Source organism: Pinus tabuliformis, chromosome 6, assembly GCF_031772625.1.
Source record: "Pinus tabuliformis cultivar Carrire ecotype Pingquan chromosome 6, CPIR1, whole genome shotgun sequence".
In the NCBI taxonomy this organism is placed as follows: domain Eukaryota; kingdom Viridiplantae; phylum Streptophyta; class Pinopsida; order Pinales; family Pinaceae; genus Pinus; species Pinus tabuliformis.
Window position 1 is genome coordinate 1,183,770,754 of NC_142292.1, and position 22,452 is coordinate 1,183,793,205.

The following is a 22,452-nucleotide window of genomic DNA, read 5'->3' on the forward strand; positions in this document are numbered from 1 at the left end:
TCCCTAAGATTACTCATGCCTTTACTGTCTATCCATTATGTCTGTCTATGTGTTTTTTTTGTTTTTGTCTTTTGCTTATGTCATATATATGCTTGTTCTACAGTTTGTGCAAACTGTCATATATGATTTAATCTCGCGTGGTCTTCTGAATTTATTTAATGGACAATCACACTACAGTCGTTAAGGTTATTAGTTCCAGAGAGTTTTTCCTACCACAGTTCTGGTAATCCCCGGCTCGGGGCCTGCTATTTTACTCTCTGCTAAGGTGAACAGACTCATGGTCAACAAAACTTATTTATTTCCTTATATATGTAAAGTAATTCCTCAGTGTTCTATATAGGGATATTTGACCTCTGTTTTTGTGTTTGAAGAACCAATAACCATAACAAAATTATTGTAGTATTTATTTTGAACAGATAACATTACTGCATGTATAATAAGGATAAAAGAAATGTGAGTTTTCAAATAATTTCACAGCCCTTTCTACTGTACTTAGACTTCTGTAACTTGCAGTTAATGCTAACATCATAGATGTATATTCATCAATAAGATAATTTCTCCAGAAATTTCCACTTACCTGGTCTGCCTGGGTTGTAGATGCGTTACAGAGGTTCACCTGTATCCTTTGTTGCTCTTGACCACCCAACCATGAGATCCATCGCCAAGACTGGAATCTCCCCCCGAGCTATCTTGCAGGCCCAAAGCCCTCAACAAGATTCATGCAACTTGTGCTTGGTTATCTGGTCCTTACCAGACTTAACCAATTTTTCCTCTTTTCTTTCTGTCTGTCCTTACAGCACAGAATTTTTGTCTCTCCCTTCCCTTTTCCCCTGGAGGCCTTTCTAGTTAGGGAAGGTAGTTTTATGCAGTTTTCACAACTGATTTCCTCTTCCAATCTTCCTTTCAGAAGTTGCCAGCATTTCAAGAAATATATATTTCTTTTTAATATATATTTTAATTCACAATAATAAAATAATATGATTAAAGGTTTTTTTTTTTTTTTAAAACAAAACAGTCTTCCAATTCTGTCTTTTACCACAGTAAAATTCCAATATTTACATTCTCTGGGGTCATCACATCTCCCCCTCCTAAGATTGGACATCGTCCCGATGTCTGATTTTCACAAACAATTCTGGGTAAGCTTTTTTTATGAGCTCTTCATCTTCCCAAGTGGCCTCATCAGGCCCATAGTGCTGCCACTGCACTTTAACTTGGGTAATAGCTCGCTTCCGCCGCTGCACTTCTCTCCGGTCGAGGATGCTCAACGGCTCGACCAGAACCTCACCTTCCGGTTCGACCCGTATATCCTGCCATTTGATCACATGTTTAGGGTCGTAAATATAATTTTTTTTAGTATAGAAACATGGAAGACATTGTGGATTCTAATATGGCTTGGCAAGGCGAGTTGGTAAGCTACCGGCCCAACTCTTGCCAAAACCTGGAAAGGTCCAAAATAACGGGGTGCAAGCTTGGCACAACCGCTCCATTGCAAGGTACTCTTTCCGGCTTGGATCCTCACATAAACATGGTCACCGACCTGGTATTATTTGAACCTTCTTTTCCGATCAGCAAAGCTCTTTTGTCTGTCTTGAGCAGCCTTTAAATTAGTACGTACCCTTTTTACCATGTCCTCCATTTCTTTGAGCATTTCTGGCCCCAATCTTAATTTGTCCTCAGGTCCACCCCAGCTTGAGGGTGTACGACATTTCCGCCCGTACAAGACTTCAAAGGGGCTCATTTGTGTTGACGTATGATATCTGTTATTCTATGCGACTTCAACCAAATTAAATATTCCTCCCACTGGGTTGGTTTTTGCATTACGCATGCTCTTAACATGTCCTCCACCACTTGGTTCACTCGCTCTGTTTGACCATCAGTCTCGGGATGATAGGCTGTGCTGAAATTCAGCTATGTTCCCAGTTCGGTAAACAATGCTCTCCAAAAGGTTGACGTGAATTTTACATCACACTCAGATATTATTGTCTTCAGAAGTCCATGCAGTTTGAACACATTCTGCATAAAAATGTGAGCAATTTGCACAGCCCTGTAAGTGGACTGCACGGGTATAAAGTGTGCTGCCTTGCTCAGTTTGTCTACCACTACCATAATAGAATCATTGTTCTTCTTTGTCCGAGGCAATCCTGTTATGAAATCCATAGAAATAGTTTCCCATTTCCATTCCGGAATGGGTAAAGGTTGTAATAACCCCGCTGGGTGTAGATGCTCCGCTTTAATCTGTTGACACTCCAAACACCGTGCTAAGTATTCAGCTACATTCTTTTTCATTCCTGGCCAATGGTATTCATTTCGAAGTGCGGTGATCATTTTTTGGTACCCCGGATGTCCTGCATAGTGGCTGATGTGAAACTCATCCAAAATCAGATTTTTAAGACTATTTTTGTTAGGTACATATAGTTTCTTATTATAATGCAACATTCCAGCATCATCTAATTCATATGCCTGCTGATTTTTTCCACTGGAAAGTTGTTGTACCTACTGTTTTATTTGCTGGTATTCAACATCTTGATCTACTGCTGTTTTTATCATTTCAATCAAGGGATTCTTCCATTTACTGGACGAAATTTCATACAAGCATTGCACCTTCCGACTTAATGTGTCGGCCACATGGTTCTCCTTCCCTTTCAAATGCTTAATTTCAAAATCAAATCCACTTAAAAAATCTGCCTAGCGGGCTTGCCTCGTATTTAAGGTAGGTTGGCTGAAGTAATTTGTCAGACTGTGGTGGTCTGTTAGCAACATAAATTTTCTCCCCATGAGATAATGCCGCCACATTTTCAGTGTGTGTATGACGACTACTAATTCTAAATCGTAGGCATAATATTTTTTCTCATGCTCCTTTAGCTTTCTTGATTTGTAAGCGATCACTCTTCCTTCTTGCATCAACACACCGCCCACACCCTCTTTACTTGCATCAGTACATACCACGTAATCCTTATTAGGATCAGCTATACTCATGATGGGTGCTGTGGTGAGTAAATGTTTAAGCTACTCAAAGCTTCACTGACACTCTGAGGTCCATTTGAATACCCTTCCTTTTTTCTGTAATGAGTTGATAGGGTATGCTACCCTTGAAAAACCATCCACGAATCTTCTATAATAACCAGCTAACCCCATAAAGGACCTAATGTCTACCACATCCTTTGGTACGGGCCATTCCATTATGGTCCTTATCTTTTCAGGGTCCACTGCAATCCCCTCTTTTATGATTATATGGCCTAAATACTGTATTTCCTCCTTGAAGAAATCACACTTGCTGAACTTAGCATACAGTTGGTGTTCTCAGAGAGTTTGTAGTACTAACCTGAGATGCTCCTCGTGCTCCTCCTTAGAACGAGAGTATATCAGAATATCATCGATGAATATCAGCACAAATTTATCCAAGAACCTATGGAACACGTTTTTCATTAAACACATAAAGGTGGCGGGTGCGTTGGTCAACCCAAAAGGTAGCACTACAAACTCGTAGTGCCCATACCGAGTTCTAAAAGCTGTTTTAGCGATATCTTCCTCCTTAATCCTAATCTTGTGGTAACTATATCGCAGATCGATCTTAGAGAACACTGTTGCACCCTTCACTTGATCGAAAAGTTCATCAATCCGAGGTAAAGGATATTTATTTTTGATCGTGAGCTTGTTCAGCTGAGGATAATCTATACACATTCGAAGAGTTTCGTCTTTTTTCTTGAAAAATAACACTGGGGCTCCCCATGGAGATACACTGGGGCGAATATAATCTTTGTCTAGCAGCTCTTGTAGTTGTATTTTTAATTCTGTCAATTCAGGTATGCTCATTCTATAAGGTGCCCACGACACTGGTGCTACCCCCGGTGTCAATTCAATGGTAAAGTCTATATCTCTTTTAGGTGGCAGCCCGGGTATCTCCTCTGGAAAAACATCTGCAAATTCTTGTATTACGGGAATGTTTTCCATCGTGGCTGTTTTATCCTTTGAATTTGCATAGCCTACCTGAATGGCATAAATTTGACATCTTTTTCTGATACATTTAGCTAGTTGGGATGTAGTGATCGGCTGGATCTGCACTGGGCACTTAATCCCTTGCATTTCCTGCTTCTCTTCAAAGTCATCTTTGTAATAAATGGTTTTCGTCTTGCAGTTTACTAGTGACCAGTGTTTTTCTAACCAATCCATCCCAATCAGAACATCATGTGAACCCAGAGGAAGTACATTCAAATCTGCCACTACTCGTTGTCCTGCTATGGTTAAAGAGCAGTTATTAATTTTTGCCAAGACTCGTCTCTTGGCCCCCATAGCTAGCTGTACCAGCCATGGATTCTTGAATTTTTCAGGTTGTAGCTTACATTGTTCTACTATCTTTGGGCTAATATAACTTAAAGTAGCTCCTGGATCAATTAGAACAGCTATAGAAAGATCTGAAATTTTACCTTCAAATTCCACCATGGTCGGCTGGTATTCCGCCTGACGATCGTCCAGGGCTGCGTTAATCCTTGGTACGCTACGTCCCACATTGCCAATGGTCGATGCCTCATGGATCCGAGATATCTGATCAGTTCCCTTCCGCTCCGGGCAGTTTTTGACGTAGTGTGGTTCTCCACAACCCCAGCATTGAACTGGGGGTCTCGCCATTCCTTCGCCCTCCATCCTGACAGGTTGTTCACTCACTCTAGATTCACTGATTGACATAGACCTGATTGAACCTCTTTGTATAGTTCTATTGTTCTGCCCTTTATTAATTCCCTTACTTCCACTGCTACAACTTCCCTTATTGTTTCCAACTGTTTTACTACCTCTTTTTTCATTCCATCTTTTGTTTGGAGCATCTCCTTTCTGTTTATTCTGCTGGTAGCAGATTCTAGCCTTGCGGATAGCTTCATCCATCGTCCTAGGATTGTCAAACTCAATCCTTTCTCGTATGTATAGGGGTAAACTACTAACAAATCTTTGCACCTTGGCTTTTTCTTCTTTAATATAGGGCACATAGCGAAGTAGGGAGGTAAAATAGTTGATAAATTCGTCCATAGTCTGTTGTCCCAACTGTAAATCGTGGAATTCCATTGCTTTTTCATCATAGAAGCGCTCGGTCAGATATCTTTCTTTGAAGTATTTTTGAAACTTCTCCCATGTTATGGTCTGTTCGCTTATCCCCTTGACGATCTTAACTTCCTCCCACCATAGGGTTGCTTTACCTTGTAACTGAAAGATGGCCAATCGTGCCTTCAGGTTGTGGTCGTATTCATACAGCTGAAAATATTTGTTCATGTTAATTAGCCAAGCTTCAGCCGCTTCTTCCTGCTCCCCATCAAAGTGTGGGGGTTTAATTTTTCGAAATTCTCCATGTAGCTCCACTCTTTGACGTTTTGAAGTCTGCTATTTGGAAGCATTGTCAGAGTGGTCCTCCCCCTCTTCTGATTTTTCAGGTTCTGCTTGATAATTTCGTTCTTCTGTCATCCTCTGTTGTTTCGCGCTGGGATTAGCTAGTGGTGGGTTCGGCCTGTCCGATAAACTCTTCAAAATTCTTTCTTGTTCCACCGTCAGTCGTGCGTTATCCTCTCGTAACCGTGCCATCTCATTCTTCAGTTCCTGGACCGTCTCTAGTATTGCAAGTTCGTGCTACGTGTCTCCTCGCCAAGCTGTACCCACAGCTCTCGGTTATCCCTAGGATTTACTGCAGGTTCCTGACCTGCTATCGATCTGTGCGGAGCGCTGCCAGCTCTCTGCATATTCACGATTACTGTCTATTGTCTATATGCTGTTGTTTCCTTTTGTCTCAACCTAAGAAATGGAACCAGAAGAGGAGTTAGTTATATTAGTTGTCCTTCTTATAAATATAATAAGATGGTTAACTGTACATTGCTTGTTTATTTTCCTCCGGTTTAAACTTCTTTACATGTTCTTCCAGAGGTCACAGTATTGTAACCTCGCTCTGATACCAATTTGTCACGATCCTACCCTTAACATATATATGAAATAAAAAATATATTTTATTCTTTTTATTCTTTACACACTCAACTTACCATATTCCTTAATTCGCACACATTCTGCCATGTCATCCAGTCCACTCGGACTATTAATCTCATTAAGGAATGTTAAGGAATGTTTGACCAACGACAAACCAATCAATTGTCCGTATTAATGTTTTAGTATGTACGCATCGGATATGATACTTTGGAAACCTATAAATTTTTTGGTATGTATGCATCAGATATAACACTTTGGCAATCGGATAAGGGCGCTGGCATTTTATGTTATGACCGGAGTAATAATCCGGCGATGAGTTGTTGAACTGTATTAAGTTTAAGGACAGTTGTTTAATGCTCCACAGTACATCTGGCCTACCTTTCCTGCTCGACCATGTGAAGAGGCAGAGCCTCGTACCCTCATTCCTCATGCCTCTGGTTCCCGCCTCATTTCAACGGAGGGGATCAATCGATCTAGATCTGAGGGTGGAGGTTTGTCGGAGGGTTTTAGGGTTCGTATTAAGCGGCTTGAGTCTTCACCCAGTTCATTTGGACCTGGCGCCGCTCCCAGGTTTGGCTTGTCTTCTTCGTGCACAGGGGATGTCTTTCATGAACTCCTCTGCCAAGGTTCATCCGCTACACAGGAGTTACCCCTTCGTCTTCCCGGGATTAAACCTCGCAGGTGATGGCATTTTGTTACAGTTAATTTTCTGATTCTCCTATTATGATATTCTTTTATACAGGCTTCTCCTTTGATTTAATATGTGTATTAATAGTTCTATTATTTCTCTGGTGCTTGAAGGTGGTTGCTACGGCAATGAAATATTTCCATATGCAGGACGTTGGGCCCTCAGCAACCCAACCTTTATCTCCGTATAGCAGGTAAGCAATTTCATGCTCGAATTGATTCCTGGGTGCGATGTTTGGGGGTTTCCCTTTCGACTGTTGCGGCTACGAAATTTATACATACTCGTTTTCCTTTTAATGATTTCATATTTCCATATCCTGACCGAAGTAACCCAAGACAGGGTCCTTGAGGCTAGCCTCCGAGGCTACTCATGGTTTTTCTTTTATAACCCTAGACTCCGTTGTCTCGGCTTGTCCTGTTGGAATTGTGAGGAACGGTCAGTTCCTTCAACGGGAGGTGCCTTGGCAGTCCCCGTAGTTAAATTATCTCAGTATTCTTTTGTTTTTATTTATAAACCATTTTACAGTTGTAATTATTTGGTAACGGAGTAGTAAAGACTACTAGTTGCACCGGTCATCGAACATGGAACCTCTCTGTTTTTTTTAATGAATAGTATTGTTATAATTCGAGTTCGCCGTTCTCTGGAATGATTGCTCGACTCTGTAATTATAAATTTATTTCTGGGGTTTTTCTGAGAAGTTAATAGCAGACTAAACTCGCCTCTCTGAAATAGTTTATGTGTGTTATAACATCAGTACTGTCATATTTATATACATGTTATCATGTTTCAATGATACGGCGGAACCACCGCTGTCTTTAAGGAAAGCAGTTGTTGGTTTTTCTGTTTTTTTTTCGGCTATTGTGCTTCTTCGAACTGTTAGAGTACCATACTATCGATATGTAATGATTATGATAGAAGGGCTTTGTTTATTATTGAAAATAAATGTGTGATTTTTTTCGACGGTAGAATCCTCACCGCTTGTCGCATTTTGCTTCCCTGTCTATGGTGAAATATGCATTTTGCACTTCTGGTTTATTAACTAACGATACAGTTAGGGTCTGATTCATGGCTTTCTCGAACCTTCCCTAAGATTACTCATGCCTTTATTGTCTATCCGTTATCTCTGTCTATGCGTTTTTTTTTTGTCTTTTGCTTATGTTATATATATGCTTGTTCTACAGTTTGTGCAAACTGTCATATATGATGTAATCTCGTCTGGTCTTCTGAATTTCTTTAATGGACAATCATACTACAGTCGTTAAGGTTATTAGTTCCAGAGAGTTTTTCCTACCACAGTTCTAGTAATCCCCGACTCGGGGCCTACTATTTTGCTCTCTGCTAAGATCAACAGACTCATGGTCAACAAAAACTTATTTATTTCCTTATATATGTAAAGTAATTCCTCAGTGTTATATACAAGGATATTTGACCTCTGTTTTTGTGTTTGAAGAAGCAATAACCATAACAGAATTACTCTAGTATTTATTTTGAACAGATAACATTACTGCATCTATAATAAGGATAAAAGAGATGTGAGTTTTCAAATAATTTCACAGCCCTTTCTACTGTACTTAGACTTCTATAACTTGCAGTTAACGCTAACATCATAGATGTATATCACCAATAAGATAATTTCTCCAGAAATTTCCACTTACCTGGTCCGCCTGGGTTGTAGATGCGTTACAGAGGTTCACGTGTATCCTTTGTTGCTCTTGACCACCCAACCATGAGATCCATCGCCAAGACTGGAATCTCCACCCGAGCTATCTTGCAGGCCCAAAGCCCTGAACAATATACATGCAGAATTTTTATCTCTCCCTTCCCTTTTCTCCTGGAGGCCTTTCCAGTTAGGGAAGGTAGTTTTATGCAGTTTTTACAACTTATTTCCTCTTCCAATCTTCCTTTCAGAAGTTGCCAGCATTTGAAGAAATATATATTTGTTTTTAATATATATTTTAATTCACAATAATAAAATAATATGATTAAAGTTTTTTTTTTTTTTTAAACAAAAAAATCTTCCAATTCTACCATTTACCACAGTAAAATTCCAATATTTACATTCTCCGGGGTCATCACATTTTAATCTTGTATTTAAAGGGTTTACCCTTATGCTTTTATTTAACATGTATTAGTTCATAATGATGTATATCAATTCGAGCTATCCCTCGGTGTACCTCGTTTATTCGGTTTGTTTATTTCACCTACAATATTTATGTTTATGTTAGAAACCCCACTATTCAAGTGTATACATAATTACCGTTAACTCCTCGGCGTTCTCACTTATGAACGCTAGGGTTTACTATTGTTTTCAGGGTTTGGTTTTTATTTAGGCACCAAACCCTTAGATGCTCCTTTAATTCTTTTTTTCTTTTTAATCAGAATCATTACCCTCCTATGCAATTTGTTCGGCTGTCTGTTTAGTGAAGGATTTATGGATGATGCAGACTCGTAAATCCTTCAGTTTGAATTTAGCTTTTCGCTTGCAAGTATAAAAATATAATATATTTACCCTAGCTTGACAAGAACTTAGTTACGGTTCTTGTTATCTATCTTCAAATTGAAGGATTTATGGATGATGCAGACTCGTAAATCCTTCAGTTTGAGTTTAGCTTTTCACTTGCAAGTATGAAAATATAATATATTTACCCTAGCTTGACAAGAATTTACTTAGTTATAGTTCTTCTTGTTATCTATCTTAGAATTCATGTAGTTTTTAGCTTGCAAGTATGAGAGTATAATATATTTACCCTAACTTTATAAGAATTTACTTAGTTACAGTTCTTCTTGTTATCTATCTTAGAATTCATGTATCCTTCTGTGTCTGAGTTTAGCTTTTCACTTGCAAGTATGACAGTATAATATATTTACCCTAGCTTGACAAGAATTTACTTAGTTACAGTTCTTCTTGTTATCTATCTTAGAGTTCATGTATATTGTCATTCTAGCTATCTTACTGTTATTTATTTACTGCAAAATAGATATTTACAACAATAGTCATTTTTGTTGTAAGCTGCATTTCTTTTATTGTATTCCTACCTTAGGGAAAAAGAAACTAAATTATTATTTCTTGTTCTATACTATAAAATAGGTACACAAAATTTATTTCCTCTATCACAGGCTCTACTCTAATCTAGTAACTATTAGAAATTAAACTTAGTGAACCATATTCATTGAATTTCATAAAATAAAATACAATAATCTAGGCAAGTTGGAAAACTTTCTTTCACTGTATTCCTACCTCACTGTATTCCTACCTTAGGGAAAAAGAAACTAAATTGTTATTTCTTGTTCTGAACTATAAAATAGATACACAGAAATTATTGCCTCTATCATAGGCTCTACTCTAATCTAGTAACTATTAGAAATTAAACTTACTGAACCATATTCATTCCATTTCATAAAATAAAATACAATAATCTAGGCAAGCTGGAAAACTTTAAACATGGTTAACACTTATTTGAAGCTACGTTTTAAAATCGAATCCTCAACTTATCAATCTTTAGTTGCTCCCTTTTGGTCTACACTTAGACCTGCACTGTGTATACCTCCCTACCATGAGATCTACCATATCAGTAGAACTCCCCCGTGCCATCCCTGATCCAGGGAAAAATTCTTTCTCTTTCAAAACTTAAGAGTGTATTCAGCCATCTGATCTTAACCAGACACCTGGCTAGTACAACTACTTGACTTCTCAACACAGTTTGATAGTACAACTACTTGACTTCTCAAAACAGTTTGATAGTACAACTACTTGACTTCTCAACACAGTTTGATTTTCCTTCTTCTGATCTCAGACCTGGCTAGTACAACTACTTGACTTCTCAACACAGTTTGATTTTCCTTCTTCTGATCTGAGATCCCCATCCTCTTGATCATTTTTCTTTCAAATATTTCCAAGATTTGGTTTTTCCTTTCTTGAAATATGTTGATCATTTTTCTTTTAAATATTTCCAAGATTTGGTTTTTCCTTTCTTGGAATATGTAACTGTTTCTTTTAACTAATTAATTAAAGAAACATTATTTTCACTAATAACTGCAAAAATACCTTCTCATAACTTTATTTCAAAAAAGTTTATGTTTTCAGGAAAAATAATAATTTGTTTGGTGCAGTAAAAAGAAATATTATTTACATTAACAAAGTATATTACAATTCTTCAAAACATATTTTGTAGTGATGACTAGTAATTTAACTAAAAACATAGGGAAGTCATTCACAGTAACACTAATATATGTAAAGTGCATGCACACACTATGTTTTAATAAAAATAATGAATAAGATTATAAGAGATAACTGAAATTTCTCAGTAAACAAAACATGCCTAAATGAAAAAGATGACATATAACCTTAAACTTACATGTGAATATATTTAAAAAAATACTAATTAATATCTTAAACATCTCAATACCTAAAAATATCACAATTAATAATGAAATATAATTAAACTTTTATATAATAAATATTATAATGTAATGACGATAATCTTGTTTATTATTTATATAATATATAAATAATAAATAAATTTATTTTCATTACATAACAATATTAATAAATACTATCATGAAAATAAATTAATTTATTATTTATATATAATATAAATAATAAATAAATTCATTTTCATTACATGATACTATTAATTATAGAAAATTATTATTATTATTATTATTAAATAAATATTTATATATTGTATCAATATATTTAAATATTAATGATTAGTATATACATACTAATATGTTTCATATAAATTAATACATTATATTATGGATATTAATAAATATAAAACAAAAAATAACAATATCAAGGATATATATTGTGAGCATACATTAAACACATTAGTATTTAACCATGGTAAAAGCTTATTCAATAATAAATAATTGTATGCAAAAATATATTATTATAATAATAAATATCCATCATTAAAACAAATAAATATAGTCGTTAAAATATATAAATTTTCCCCATGCATGGAACCTATAAAAACATTCTTAGTATTAAAAAATATTGTTTTGCTGAGTGCTTTTTTTTTTTGTAGTGGTTTTCAATGGTCATTTTTTGTGGCTTTCAATGGTGGATTTCTGTGATGGTTTTCAATAGTGGCTTTCCTATGGGAGTTTTCCTGAGTAATTTTCATTTAAAATTGATCCATTTAAAATTAAATCAACAAATTCTCTATATGTATTTTTTAATTAAAAGCAAAAAAATAGAAAAGCATATAATGGTAGAAAAGCTACATCAATCCGCATACATCGTGCACTCCTCAGTCGTGCTTCGGGCTCCTCGGTTGATCTCTAGGCATCATGGTTGAGCTTTTACTCCTCGGTTGAGCTATTTCTCCTCTCGTTCGAGTTGTTGAGTCCGTGGTATATGCAAAACTCGCATGCAGAGACCGCGACAACGAATTTATGCACATTATAAAGGCTTGTCCGAGCATATTTTTTATTTTTTTGCATCATTCTGTGCTCAATCGATATTTTAACACAATCGAGCATCATCGCTTCAATAATCAGGGTTACATAAAATCTCGATCGAGGGTTCATTTTATAGCTCAATCGAGAATATTTAAGCTCTCAAATAACTTAATAGAGAGATAAAATATTGCTCGACCGAACGCTTTAAAAACACTAGAGCAAACTTGTTTTTACCCTCTCACCTTACATGCTTGCCAAAAAATGTAAACGACTTTTGCGGCTCACGCTAATATTAAATTTTATATTTCATGCTTTTAAAAATGGTGAAAAATACAATATGCTAATTTTACTTTTATGCACTATCTCCAACACACATATCTTTTACAATGCATTGGTCTCAATTCTATCAATAGGTAGACCACTGATAATGCGGGTATCAAACACAACAACATCTATAGGCTAGTGGGGCTCTTGTCAAATACATCAAACACCAATAGTCCATCCTTTGTAGACCATGCCAACAAATTGTGAGAGTGGGGTATGCTCTTGTCAAATACATCAAACACCAATAGTCCATCCTTTGTAGACCATGCCAACAAATTGTGAGAGGGGTATGTTCCTCATCGATACAATGCACTAATGATGTTTTATAGAACGATGTCCTTGTGTGTTGATTCATCCAGAAAAGTCAGTGAGGTTGAAGAACAATAGAATAACAAATAATCATTTCTACGCATCACTTAATGCATGCATTGGTTCGTTTATTTATTTATTTTGGTATATAAAAATTTAAAAAATACACCAATGCACCTATTACAATGACACATTACACTACCTTAGTAGGGCACATTTTAATTTCCTCGTGTTACACTTATAGGGATATGTTCAATTGTTCATGATGCTCCCCACCATCATGTAGTGCACCAATTAACACATTAACAATGTACCATAATATTTTTTATATTGCATGTACACATTTGATATTAAGGAGTGTTATAGAGTGCATCTTATATATTCATGAGATGTTAATGTGAGAAAAAATGTGAAAATGAGAAATTTTACTATTAAGGAAAAATAAAATTTTGAAAATATAAAATAGAATAAGTTAATAAATTATTTGATCTCATCTACACCAATATAATATGGTTGTTGTAAAAGTCACAAACTTTAAAGACTTTTGAAAAATCTAAAAAGTGTATGGAATCCATAATAAATCATAAACTTGTTAGTAGAATTTAGCAATTCAAAGGAGATATGAGTACTCTAGTTCATGTATTAACATTGTGGACCCCTCTAAATGTTTAGGTGCACCAAAAATAAAACATTAGTTAAAAAATATTCTTACCTAACTCTATTAGAAGACTTTGCTAAACATTGAATGGGGTGAAATTCCTTCCTAAAATCTCAAATCCATAATAAATCATAAGCTTGTTAGTAGAATTTAGCAATTCAAAGGAGATATGAGTACTCTAGTTCATGTATTAACATTATGGACTCCTCTAAATGTTTAGGTGCACCAAAAATAAAACATTAGTTAAATAATATTCTTACCTAACTCTATTAGAAGACTTTGCTAAACATTGAATGGGGTGAAATTCCTTCCTAAAATCTCATTTTTCTTGTAGTGTTGGTTTCTAGAGCTTTTCATATTTGTAATAATATAGGTTTTATGGAGAACACAATATAGGATTTCGGGAGTATATTTAGGTGAATGATGAAGACTATAATTAGAGTAATTCCAATCGAATAAGTCAAGATGATTGATGAACTCATTTTATTTTCTTGAGATGATTGTACTTTTATTTATTTATTTATCTAAATAGATTTTACCAAATAGATGTATTTATAGGTTTTGTCAAATTTATATTGGTATTTTTTAGTCAAAAGTGGGTTTCTACCTTTTTCTTAGTACATAGTAAGAACGATGCAAGTTTATTATATAACACTTTTAAAATAGAAGATTTTTTTTCCATAGACCCCTTTTTGTCTTCTCTTATTTTTTATTGATAATGCCTTTTTCCCCTCAAAACCATCTCACAACCACTTTAAACCATTATATATTATATTTTTTTCTAACATTACATTTTTTTTCAAAACATGGAGTTTCATTGTGATAAATCTCCGACATATTTACATCTTATATATGAATAACCATTTTCTTAGATGGGACTTGGCATTTAGATTGACACTACGAATCCATATCAAGCATATCGAGAACATCTAGATCAAGTGGAAATTTATTTGAGATCACGAATCTTGGAAATTGTCATTATCACTACAACGTTATACTTTATACACAATCTTTCCAAAAGCTCCAATGGTCAAAACAAACGTATTACAATGTTGCAATTGATATTGGTACTTTTAGATTTCAATAGTCTCTCTAATGAGTCTAAAGAGTAGTGATGCATTTTTGTGAGGATCTTGAATTGATGAAAACTAATTTTATTATTAGTAATAACGGAATATTTGACAATTCAAGATTTCGAGATATAGGTGCTATATGCATTGACTATAATGCAACTTCATGATATAGGCAACTATAAAATAACAACGAATCCTATAATACCCCGCTTTTCACTTTGGCATAGAATTACATTTCATTATATATAAATCGTACATAGTGGACTACCATGACAACTCATGAGCTTAAATAAGTTAACCGAAACCGTAAATGTTCTAAATATATTTTTCATAACCTATAATGCAAATTGCAGAGTGACTTCTTAACTAGAGAATAGCTAAACCTATAGATATTGTATATATGGTTTCTATGGATCATGTTGTAGAATTCCAATGATGCATTCTATGATATGTAAAAATGAATCACTTAAATATATTATATAACACTGCCCTATTCTAGTTGGATGCAAAAAGGTACTATGATACTAAGAATGAGAGGAGGATTGAAAGAAAGTTAGATAAAAAAGAATATATTTATTTCCATGTCTGAGTGAAAGAACTCACTTCTTGTCCATGATGTTCCTGAAATGAAGCGCAAAATTACATTGACATACACACACAAAAATAAATGCATGAAGATAGAAGCCCACAATTACATTGACATAAAAAGTCGTTGATAAATGCATGAAGATATTGACGAGGGAAAATCTATCTCATTTAATAACGAGGACACGGAAAGTTACTTGCTAGCTAGAAATTATAATCATTTTTGGAAAATGAAAAAACATGCTCTCAAATGATTCTACATTGTAAATCTGTATTCCAAAACATAAAAATTACAGGAACGTCTTTCCCACAATTTTTTCACATTAACTTCTTTTTAGCTAAAGAATCACTCAACTAGGATTTTCCAAAAGACAATTAGTCATTGAGATTCTCCCGCCTATACGAAAGTGTTTTCGCAAGGGAATGTATATGAAAGAAGGGAAATGCAAAATATGCTCTATATTTCATCATGAGAAGAATGTCTTATGGATTATTGATAGACTAATTAAGTCCCTGAAGTGCTTTAGTCCAAACATTCGCTGCTTCATGAGATAAATGAGTCGATATTTGTGTTATAATACCACTATGATTTAGTCATATTAGAGGCCTCCTAATCAAACTTAGAAGTCACACATAGAGTGTATGCTTATTAGTCTCTACTGCCTAGAGCATAGGACTATAGTAATCGATTTCAATTTAGTCTAATAACTGGGCATGAAAATTCATATACCTTAAAATTTTCAAACCATGCTTTGTTAAATATGATGTCCCCAACACTATTTATTTGACCAATCAAGTATAAAACTTATTTCTATTGACGAATCAGTGAAATTTTCATCTTATTTGGCCTCATACTGAGGCAAGTATGAGGCTGAACTTAGAATAAGTATGGGCAAACCAGAACAGTTCATGTTCACACAAACTAATGTTAGCATTAATTTTGAACATTAAATGCTAAGATATAACTATGGCTCCCAAATAGCTTAAGATCGAAAATAGTGTCCATTACTTTACGTGTACCCACCGGTTATGTCTGCATAGGTTCTGTCTGCATATAATAGGTGTCATACCAGGTTAATAGGTTCCATACCAGGTGCCATACACTGTAAAATTTGTCTTGTCATAAAAATGCCATCGCATCGCACTGTCATTGTTGCAGAAGCAAACATGAACAACTCAAGAAAACAGGAGAACAAGAATGCTTATCCAAACAATAATTGCTATCAGGTTGTAGTGTTTCTAACGTTGTGGGTGATCTCGGGTGATCTCTGATCTCTACTAAATTCACACTGTGGGTGATCTGCTGAAGTTCTGGCCTGAGTTCTGCTGAAGTCCTCCCTCTGCTCGGCCTGAGTTAAAAGCGGATGTCTGTAAGGTATTTTGCATTCGCTCTGTAATTCTCGATAACTCCATAATCAATTTGTATCCCTATAGCATGCACAACAATTTTAGCTTATGTAGCCTCCACAACAATTTTAACTTAATAAAGCCCAGGAATATGATGCTACAACAATTTTATGTCAATTGTTTTGAGTAAAGCCGAAGAATATTGTCACCATTCAGACTTCAAATATGGTTTCCGACTCAATTAGTATGAAAATGAATTTTAACAGTGCTATCACAACTAACCATATCATCTACTGAGGTCTATGTTTGGCTAATGTTATCACGTTGTTTGAATTATATGGGGAAGGAAAGAAAGTGATTTTAACTATGTTCTAATTCCCTACCCTCGATTGGTGCTTAAGGTGTGGGTACGCCTGGGTAATTGCCCTCGCCTTTAGTTCAGTTACGGAGGAGAATTTAGGTTGTAAAGATCAGGCACTAAATCAACTGAAAGGAAGTAGGCATATTTCCTATTTGTTACTACGGCTACTTCATTGACTGAATAAACAAAATCTATTGAATAAGCTACCAATAGAAACTACTTACAAGTGTGCTTCGAAGTAATCTTCGGAGTTGCTAGAGTTCTAAGAGAAATATGCTCCAAGATGTTATTAGGGCATAAATTCATATATAATGTAATGGATAGTCTTGACCTGCCTGAGAGAGGGGAGAACCACATTACTGGATTCCTTCTATCAACACCCAACTGCAAGGTCAATTCCCTTTGAATCGAGAGGGCTTCTACACACAATAAAATAAATTATTGCTCATTGTTTCCTCAAAGAAGTAACAGAGATACCCTTCAAATTGTCATCTTTGCTTACCATATATCACTCATTCCTTAAGAAACATGGCCGCCTAAAAATATCCAGCCAAGTATGAATCTGAGTTCTTGGAAATCGAATTAGTTAGTTGTGGTTCCCACTGTCCATCTGCGATTATCATTGGCCTTTCGTTCGATTCAGTAGTGCATTTCTTTGCCCCCTTTCGCTTGATTTAGTAGTGCATTTCTTTGATTCAGACAAGATTGGGTATTGAACGAGGAAGGGTCTTAAAGGTTACAGAGAATATTATCACAACATCTCAGGTTGGTTCGTTAAAGGATAGGTTAATAGGCCGTAAAGAGGCATGTGTCATACATGCAGGTGGGTCACACATATGGCACTGTGCATGGTGATCATGGCGACAAGTAAAATGGGGCCCGTGACAAGTGGAATGGTAAACTAAATAAATATCATATATTTAGTAAATTCATGTTTTTCCTTGTTAATCAAGTGGTCATAACATCCAGGTAAAATATAATACTAATTCTAATGAATTATTAGAAGACTATCTTACACATGGTGTTCAATGCTGCATGAATAGTGATACCGAGGGCTCTGCCTCCTGCCCTTTATCACATCTATTCCAGGTTCAATTTTAAGTGCATTCCTGTATGGGTTCTACCCAAAATCCCCCAAAAATAATGTTGTTGTAATGGTTTTGCAATTTTTATTTTAGTGTCTTGGATTGCTTTTGATCCTTTGTCATCTATGTATTTTCGCAGCAACACGAGGAAAGGCAGAAGAAACATCAGGGAGGAGACGATGCAAAGGCTTTGGCTGTGTCTGAGAAGTGTGGGGACGATGTGTTATCTGGGCAAAAACACGCTCTGGAGAGCACTGATGTTGAGCTTGCAATTCCTGACTTCGATAATGCAAATGAATTAGAACAGGTAAATCTAAATTTTTCTGAAGGCTCTCAAGAGAGCCAACAAGCTCATTTGGAGGACAAAGTTGTTACAGGGATTAAATAAACTCGTTTGCTATTTTGATTTTCTTATATATTAGGCATTGAGGATGTCTTTATTCGTTTATAAGCTCAGCTTGTTTTGGTTAGGGTTTTGCAGGAAGTCGGGTCTCCAGTTCTAGACTTGAAAAATGATGAACATGGAGAGCTACGAGGAGCTGGACAGTGTAGTGAGGATAGACATGTTGCATTTTTAAAAAATTGCAGTTCACAGCCTTCTCATGTTGATTTCCTACATCATTTCAAAGGTGACAAGAATAGGAATATGAGCATGGACGAGTCCTTTGTGGATGCGCTTGACCATCTGACAGAGAGTAGAAGTGCAAGTATGGAAGAGTCTAGTTTTCTTCTGAAGGGCGGTTTTCTTGAGAAGGAAGGTTAGTTATCAAAACTTTGTTCCTTACGACCGAGTAATAGCATTTCCTTAACCAACAGTAGCTACATACCCGTGTCTCAGGAACTTGGTATTCTGGTGACTCAGTTATGTTGAACGGGCTAGCCTCTCTATCTTTCTAGGAAAGCCAGTCTCTAGGATTGATTTTGATCCTTTTTCATCTAAGATTATCCTCTATTGAAAGGAAAGAGATTAGTATTTACTTATTAACAGAGAAATACCCTTAGGAACTAGAAACTAGGGACTCTTTAGCTCAAGATATAGCTCTCACTATAGCCTATAACTTTTATAACTTAGCTCTGACACTTTAAGATACTCAAACCTAAACTCTCTACTAGATATTATGGAGCTTCCTCTTTCTTTATTTATTCACTTTAGAATAGATGGAATTATATCCTCTTAGACCAAAACTACAGGGTTATCTCTTTTATCATAGCTTTAGAAAAGGGATGGTAGCTCCTTACCTCGACTACAACAAGAGAAGGGAATCTGCATTGAGAGAGTAGAGTCTTTCATTGTAGCATTAAGAAGAGAGAAAGAGAAAACCGCAATGTAGTAGTTGTTGTTGGTTGGGTCCTCCCCTGCTCTTTCCCCTGCTACCTGGAACAAGCCTAAGCTGCTCTTTCCCCTGTTGCCTTGGTTTTGCAGGTTAAACATATCACTGGCAAAGAAGAAGAGTCAGATCTTCACTCAGAAATTATTTGTGTACTTTATACTGTGTATCCACTTCCATTTTGGAGAGTCGAGTCTCCTTATTACTAGTTTGCAACCTTTGAACACAGTGATATTTGCATATACATTCATCGAGGTGTTGGTCCAGTCACCGATTGAAGGAGCTGTAAATTTTAACCCTCATCGATTCACTGATCAGTGGCCTATAATCTCCTAGACCAAGAGGATTATTGAAGTCATCATAAGTAGATTTCTGCTTTTCTTGAGGCAGCTATTTGTTTTGTAAAGTCTTTATCATTATTGCAGAACCTAGCCACACTTAAAATCATAATAACAAGCTTGAGTCCACTAAATTTGTCACACATAATAACGAGAAAACTCATACAAGTATCCAATCTCTTGATTTCAATGATTAATTTTATGTTGTCTGTGATTGATCAGCGGATTGATATACATTTACAATGATTGATCCTAACCTACAGTGGGTTCTTTTTTTATCTTGGCAGTGGTATTTTGAAGTTTGGTATCAAAACTGTGCATTGGCTTTTGCCTTTTGATGACTTTCTTGTTGATTGTGGCCTGATATCTCCTGGTGATTATCGTATTAGCTCAAATTTTTGGCTTCATAAGTTACATCTTTCTCTTTGAAAGCACAATGTCGTGTTGTTGAATTAGTTTTCTCAATTTTGAGTTGTGATTCGATACCTTTGTCAACCATCAATGTGAAGAAACCGTTAGCTCTGTCCTTCTCCATCTAAGCCTATCCATGAGCACAATGTGCACAGTCACCTTTCTGTTGCACTCATCCTGCAACTACAAGCTTCATTGCATATCACCCTCCTCTGTCCAGTAGTTCCCAAAACACATGCTCTGCCTCCTTAGTCATGGATTTCATGTCGAGTCCCTGAATTAATAAATCAACATGCATAACTAATATTGATGAGAATGTTAAGTTCTATTACTGCTTATATTCGCCCCTATGGTGGCTGTGCGTTATCATTGCCTTATAGCTCTAATTCATCTTCAAGGTTGCAGAATCTGTTGGAGTAAGTGTTTCACTGTCATATGGAAATGTAGTTTGAAAAGAAGACAGGAGGATTATGTTGTTTCTTGTTATATCTCGTCCCTTATTTTGCTTCATTTTGCTTTTGTTTCTTGTTATAGATTCTCTAGGCCTAACCGCAACATTTTAAGGGACTGCCCTTTGCTTAGAAGTAACGGTTTGTGACTACACAGGTATTTCTCCATTAATTGGAGAATCTTTCTCTGATTTTGGGATAGGGCAGTTTCTATTTGCAATAAATTTTTTCTAACCTCTATCTTGCAGTAAAAAAAATCAGAACCTGGATCAATTGTCTAAGGTCTGGTGAAAGTAATCTTCAAATCTGATCTCATTGGTAGCAGCTCTGGGCACAAATCAAGAATCTTTTGAACCATTTGAAGTCTATCCTTGGATAAACTATTGAAGTCATCACAACTACATTTCTGCTTTTCTTGAATCTGTTTTGTAAAGTTTGCTTTTCTTGAGGCGTCTATCTGTTTTGTAAAGTCTTTATCATTATTGCAGAACCTAGCCACACTTAAAATCATAATAACAAGCCTGAGTGCACTAAATTTGTCACACATAATAACGAGAAAACTCATACAAGTATCTAATCTCTTGATTTCAGTGATTAATTTTAAGTTGTATGTGACTGATCAAGGGATTGATATACATTTACAATGACTGATCCTAACTTACAACAGGTTCTTTTTTATCTTAGCAGTGGCCTGAGTGCATTAAATTTGTCAAACATAATAACGAGAAAACTCATAAAAGTATGTAATATCTTGATTTCAGTGATTAATTTTAAGTTGTTTGTGACTGATCAATGGATTGATATACATTTACAATGACTGATTCTAACCTACAACAGGTCCTTTTTTATCTTGGCACTATCATCTGCCTGCAGGCAGGTGCCTCGCAACTTACCTTGTTTTTTACTATGAATCTGAAGATGACCACATCTAGTTTCCTCGGACAATTTCATTAAGATATTAATGCTCATTCCGGTTTCAAATTTCTACAATATACCTCTCTATTCCTACTACAATAATGAAACACACATTTATTATGTGATGTTTTAATAAATATCGTCGTGTGTTATTATGTTTACAGTGATTTCAAATAGCATACATTTAAGATATTTCACTATATCTTTAATTCTACACTAATACATGCATCCACAATAGTTTAATCTTCTTTTCAAAGTCAAATCTCTTTTAAATAGCGAATGCCATAGGCTGTTGAAGAACAATAGAATTTGGATAAACTAAAGCTAAGTGCTTATTTGATGGATTACAGAGATGGGTTGCTAGTCATTTAATACAAACCTTAGAAAAGAAGGGTGTTTTTAAGGCAACATAGTTTTTGCAGAGGTGATTTAGAATTTATTTTTTTTGCAAGGGGAATGGACATTAAAATTTTTTTCCACATGGAATTAGCATAGGATATTTATTAGTATGCGTTTTTCTATAAAAGATTGGTGTGAAAAAAACTTATTTAATTATTAGGTAATAATAGTTGGAAAAAATATAATTTTGATTCCAGTTTTAGTGTAAAATTTCTAAATTGATTTTTAATTTATTTAATTTAATATTTTGTTTGTTTGGAGTAGGTCAATTTAATATTTTGTTTATTTGGAGTAGGTCAAGGCAATGGCACTGGAAATGAAGGTTCACTCTGGAATTTTTTGTTCTATTTATGGTAACTTAGAGGAATTGAGGAGTCAACCTGACACATAACTACTAGTAAATTTATGGAGGCTATGATATCAAGTCACAATAGGGGGATTTGAACTTGGGTCTCTCGATTTTCAACGATTTTATATATCTCAGATTACCAATTGAGCTGCCCCGTGGGACAAAGTAAATACAAATTAATATTATTTATCAATGTGATAATATTTATAATTAAATAGTAAAATATAACAGGATCCTAAGTATATATGTATATGTGTACATATAGAGTTAGGTAAAGTGACTCCTAAGATAAATAGTATGCTTAATCTATGGATTGAGTAGGCCCGACCTAGGGGCATTCAAACTGTCAAAATCACACATGGCTTGGGCCACACCAACTCCTAGCATTGTTGGATTTCTGCCCACAAAATTTTGAATTAGTGACCTTATCACCACATAGTTCCTTAATAGAACACTCTATCACCATCTA

The 22,452-nt window shown here is 35.5% G+C and overlaps 1 protein-coding gene across 1 annotated transcript; it reads left to right on the forward strand.

Moving 5' to 3' along the window:
* Positions 1-17,566: 17,566 nt before the first annotated feature.
* On the forward strand, positions 17,567-18,557 carry LOC149262983 (uncharacterized). The gene is made up of 3 exons (XM_089384687.1): positions 17,567-17,605; positions 17,934-18,101; positions 18,276-18,557. The coding sequence occupies exons 1-3, from the start codon at positions 17,567-17,569 to the stop codon at positions 18,555-18,557; spliced, it is 489 nt and encodes a 162-aa protein (XP_089240813.1).
* Positions 18,558-22,452: the final 3,895 nt, after the last annotated feature.